Source organism: Monodelphis domestica, chromosome 3 (assembly GCF_027887165.1).
Source record: "Monodelphis domestica isolate mMonDom1 chromosome 3, mMonDom1.pri, whole genome shotgun sequence".
NCBI classification, from domain to species: Eukaryota; Metazoa; Chordata; class Mammalia; order Didelphimorphia; family Didelphidae; genus Monodelphis; species Monodelphis domestica.
In genome coordinates this window covers 88,347,388-88,352,941 of record NC_077229.1, presented here as the reverse complement: position 1 = coordinate 88,352,941, position 5,554 = coordinate 88,347,388, and the positions used below count along the sequence as shown (strand labels likewise).

The 5,554-nt window shown below is 38.5% G+C and overlaps 1 protein-coding gene across 1 annotated transcript; it reads right to left on the bottom strand.

Moving 5' to 3' along the window:
* Nucleotides 1-2,069: 2,069 nt before the first annotated feature.
* Nucleotides 2,070-2,981, bottom strand: monDomV1R1216 (vomeronasal 1 receptor monDomV1R1216). Its single transcript, NM_001167498.1, has one exon. The coding sequence runs from the start codon at nucleotides 2,979-2,981 to the stop codon at nucleotides 2,070-2,072; it is 912 nt and encodes a 303-aa protein (NP_001160970.1).
* Between the last annotated feature and the right edge of the window lie 2,573 nt (nucleotides 2,982-5,554).

Here is a 5,554-nt window from a genome sequence, read left to right as displayed (position 1 = left end):
TCATCATGTCCCTATTCCTAGTTTGCCATTCTAGAGATTTTGGGGAGTTTCCTCTTGGATAAGATTGAAAACCTTTTCTCTTGGTTGAGCAGAGCTACCTTGCTCCCTAGCTTCTTCACTCTGTATTGCATATACTTTCTCTGATTTCTGCTTTGCTCTGATTTGAATAAATAGATTTCTTTGGTATTTTCTATGTGTGCTTATTGTGGAACTGATAATAGTAGGGAAGGGGTCAAACTTTGGTTGTATTTTCCCTCAATAGGACAAAATGATCAAATGTTAGAAGGAACTTGATGGTAAACTCCAGACAAATAATATTTCAAGGGACAGAAGATATAATTACTTGTATCCCCCTCTCCCATTGTGGAGAAGAGAGTGGTTTCTGGCTCTAACCTTCTGCTTATGCTCCTGGTAGGAATGAATATTTTCCTTGTAGAAAGTTAGGCTAGAGAAATCGAATCTGTTTCCTTTTGGGGTACACATACAATAATAATGTTTCAGCACAATATAGGTCACTTTCTAAACATATAGGAACTATATGTCTAATATTAAATGTTTCTTAGTTTCCTGAATGTCTATCTTTTTTTTTTTTAACCCTTACCTTCCATCTTAGAACCAATACTGTGTATTGGTTCCAAGGCAGCAGAGCGGTAAGGGCTAGGCAATGGGGGTTAGGTTACTTGCCCAGGGTCACACAACTGGGAAGTATCTGAGGCCAGATTTGAACCCAGGACCTCCCATCTCTGGCCTGGCTCTCAATCCACTGGTCCGCCTAGTTGCTCCCAATGTCTATCTTTTTCTGAAAGAGAGTATCTTAATCTTTTGGAAATTATCATTTTTGTGCTTTGGGGCAGGAATCTTTTTCTTTTACATTATTATATATTGTTTATTCAATTCCACTGTGTCTAAAGTAGTATTTCCCATTCATGGCTGATAAAAGTAAGTATTTTTTAAATTTTAATTTGTTTATTAAAAAAATTTCCTCATGGTTCCATGATTCATGTTCTCTCCCTCCTCTCTTCCCTCCCCCCTCCCAGAGCTGACAAGCAATTTCACTGGGTTATACATACACATATATGGATATATTATCACTAGAACCCTTTTCCATATTATTCATTTTTGTAAAAGAGCAGTCCTTTAAAACCAAAACTCCAAATCACATACCCATATAAACAAGTGATAAATCACATGTTTTCTTCTTGATTTCCATTCCCATAGTTCTTTCTCTAGATGTGGATAGTATTATTTCTCATCAGTCCCACAGAATTGTCCCAGATCATAAAGCAAATATTTTTATTAGTGTTCATGCCGTATGGATTTGTTGGAGGCGTATTCAAATAGCAGCTTGAACTCTGAGATTTTCTGGGGACTCATGTGTGGGAAATGGTCCTACTATTACAAAATAAGATGATATGTAATAGGAACACAAGTATATTTTTTCCCATGGATTCAAAAATTAACCTCAGAAGAAGATGGGGTCCACATGGCTAGACTACAGTTTATGCAAATAAAAGCTGAAGATTTTCATGGTTTAAAAGCTCAAAATGAATCATTTGTATGAAGTGGTGGCCAGAAAAGAAAATTTAATCTTTGACTGCATTAAGAGAAGCATAGAGAGTAACTAGGTAGGTATGATGAAGCTCTTAAGATCTGCATATAAAACAAATGGAGTACTGTTAAGCTCTTGAAAGACTGGAGAACATCAAGAAGAAGGCAACCAATACAGTCAGTGTCCTCCCATTCATATGAGAGCCACTTGAAGGGAATGGAGGTATTAAGTCTGGAAGTGAGAAGATTACGTGGGAACATGATCATATTCAAATATTCAAAGAAATATTATGTGCAAGAAGGATGAAATTTCTGCTATTCCTTGCAGGGATCCTACTTTGAATATGGGTTTAATATAGGCTCTATGAGATCTGTTTTGTGGCTCAGATGTCATCACAATGGAATTCTGGTTTTGTTTGATCTTCCATAGACTAGGTGACTATTTGGGACTTCTTCTGAAGCCTCAGGAGGCAGATAAGGGAGTGTTAGGAAGGAGAGATGTTCCACTGATGACTTCATGGTCACAGTTTAGATGTTTGAGAATGGGGATGTTTTTGCCAGACAGTATAGGTAGGTCTGGGGGCTCTGGGGCTCAAAAAAAAGGGACTGATGGTAGGGTAACATAATGACAGGAAGATAGCGATAGACAACACCCATGGAGACTTTTGATTTGAATAACTGAGAAAAAGAGTAAAAATAGATTCAAGTGCATAAAAGCTGACAAATAGACTCATTAGTGAAAGGATGGTTTGAGTAGCTCTGATCTCAGGGTGCCTTCTGGGTGAGAGTTTGGTGGTCTGAAAATTCTGGACATACCGGTGGTGTCTGTATAGGAGAAGAACCATATAGACGCTGGCCAAGACCATGATTCCCAAACAAAGCACATTTCTGAATGTGGTTATTATTAAATAAATATCCATGATATGTTCTGAAGTACAAAACCCATTATCAAATGCAATTGTAATGTTGCTGCTGCTTCTTGGGCCTTTTGCACTTACTGGTACAGGAATTTCAATCAGTAGATTCAGGATCCAAGAGAAGAAACAGGAGGAGGTAGTCTGTTGTGTGGCTTTAACTTTGAACTCTGCCCACTTGGGGGGACTGATGGTTATAGCTTGGAATATACATAGGAGACAAGTGAAGGAAATGGAAAGCCCCTGGCTCACTTTGCGAAGGTAAAATACAATTTTGCACCAAACGACATCCAGGGAATAGTTTGAAGTTAGCTCTTGCAATATTTGTGGGATTCCCTTGCTAAGAAGCATAATGCAGTTCACCAAGCTCAGCTGGGCAAAAATGTGGGTTATTGAATTTCTCTTATGGCCACCATGGATGGTTAACGTATAAAAGGTGAAGAGAAAGAGGTTTGCTACAGTTCCTACTATGATCACAATAAGAAATCCTATCCCAAGGCAGATGTTTTTTGGAAACATTCTATGTATCTTTACAAGAAAATTTTAGGTAAGGGTCAGCCTTTTAGTACAGTGGAGAGTGTCATGAATTGGAGCTGAGAGGATCTGGATCAAATCTGGCTTTAGTGACTTCTTAGCTATGTGATTCTGGGTAAGTCACTTAACCTCTATTGCCAATCACTTGCTGTTCTTCTGTGTTAGAGTTGATATCGAGACAGGAGGTAGGAGCTTTTTTTTTTTTTTAACAAAGAAAACTTTAGGTGGAAAGTATCTAGAGAGAATACAGAAAAATTATGTGATTATTGTCGTTTGAGATTCCAGTTAATAGAGGAGCCAAATAACATTACTTCTACCTCATTCCTATACCAATGTTGATAGATATTAATATTTTAGGAAAGATATACTGTCCTTTTCTTGATGAATTTCCATGCTCATCAATTCCTGTTACTCAAGTCAATATGGGGAGCAGGTGGTACAGCTGAATTTAATAATGGAGACAGTATTTCTTTTTTCTTTCTATTTTTTTAAACCATCACTTTCCATCTTGGAATTAATACTGTGTATTGGTTCCAAGGCAGAAGAGTGGTAAGGGCTAGGCAATAGGGGTTAGGTGACTTGCCCAGAGTCACAAAGCTAGGAAGTGTCTGAGGCCAGATTTGAACCCAGGATCTCCCATCTCTAGGCCTGGCTCTCAATCCATTGAGCCAACCAGCTTCCCCTGATAGTATTTCTTGTAGGATTAGAATTTTTAGATCAACTTCTTAAGGTAGCCTTTAATTAAGGTAAAAATAGATATTTTGCAATTCCCACCATAGATCCTTCTTCACTGAGTTTACTAGGTCTTATTGCTGAAGGGCCAAATCAGTCTAAAACTTGAGACAGTGATCCTTATGTAGTCCTGTTGTGTGAGGGAGATGAGAATAAAAGAGGAAAGAATTATAAATCAATCAATGAGTTATATAGACCAAGGGTGAAACTCAGAAGTAGACAGTAATTATAAAAAAGGTACTAGCAAAACCTTAAATAAAAATGTTGATTGGACCCAAGCTTACTAAGAATTCCAGGCAGAGTTGAAGAAATATATTAGTGGTAGAGGAAAAATTGAGAAATAAAATTAGAGTTATGCAAGAAAATTATGAAAGGATAATTAACAGCTTGGTCAAAAAATTGCTAACAAAAAATCACATTAAAAAAAACAGAATTAGCCAAATCACAAAAGATGCACAAAATTCCACTGATTAAAAGAACTCCATATAAAACCAAATTCACCCAATAGAAACTGAGATACAAAATTTCTTAACAATTAGAATAGAAGTGGAATTCACGACTCCATAAGATATAAAAAAATAATAAAACAAAGTCAACAAATTGAAAAAAAAATAAGAAAGGCTAAAGTTTCTCACTGGAAAAACAGCTTATCTACAGTGGTACCTAGGTGGCTAAGTGGATAGAGCTCCAGGGCTAAAATTGGGAGGATCTGGGTTGAAATATGATTTCAGACACTTCTTAGTTGTATGATCTCTGGATCAAGTTACTTAATCCTCATTTGCCTAACCTTTTCCCTTTTTAGAGCTGTTACTAAGATAAAAAATAAGGATTATTTATAAAAAGAAAAAGAACTGATATGGAAAATAGACTGAGGAGTGATAATTTAAGAATTAATGGACTAGGGGGCAACTAAGTGGCTCATTGGATAGAGAGCCAGGCCTGAAGATGAGAAGTTCTAAATTTAACTTGGTCTCACACAATTCTTAGCTTTGTGACCCTGGGCATGTTACTTAACCCTCATTGTCTAGCCCTTACCAGTCTTTTGTCTTAGAACTAATATAATTAGGCAATTGAATCTAAGATGGAAAGTAAGGGTTTAAAGAAAATAATTATTGTATTATCTGAACATTCTGATCAGAAAAAGAGCTTTGACATCATATTTCAAGAAATTATCCAGGATAACTTCCCCAATATCTTAGATCCAGGAGGCGGAGTCAAGATGACCACATAAAAGGATCAGAAGTTCAGACCTCTGAATACCCTTCCTTACCAATCACAAACTGAATGCTCCTAAGAGACTGAAAATTAAACCTAACAACAAGACAGAGCCAAGGAACCCTCCTGTTGGACTCAACTCAAAAGGCACATGCTCCCCCCCAAAAGCCAGAATCTGAGAACACTCCTGTTTAGGTGGAAGGCAGAAGGAAGGTCCCAGGACCATTCCTCCCCCGCCCCTAGAGCACTGGGCCTCCAGTGGCAGTGGGAACCTCTGGGCAGGCAAAAGTGCTGGTCTGGAGGGTGTACCTTGTGGGCAGGGCAGTGCCAAGCTTGGAGCATCGAGCACAGATGGCGGGGAAGGAGCTGGAGAGGGAGCTGGCAGCCTGGTCAGAGAAATGGAGATCTTCCATACTGCTCCAGCCTTCCAGGAGGTTTTTGGCCTCAGAGCATACTTAGCCCAACCCAGCTGAACTTAATCCCATCAAAAGTCTTCAGAACTCAGGGAAGCCTAGGCAGCAACACCCCTACCTCACTGACTGCTGGACTTTAATCCAATCAAAAGCCTCCAGAGGACAGGGAAGGGTAAACTCTAACACTCCTCCCCCAGA

Excerpts from the sequence above, each read along its gene's own strand:
- monDomV1R1216 (NM_001167498.1), bottom strand. The coding sequence starts at position 2,981 with ATGTTTCCAAAAAACATCTGCCTTGGGATAGGATTTCTTATTGTGATC.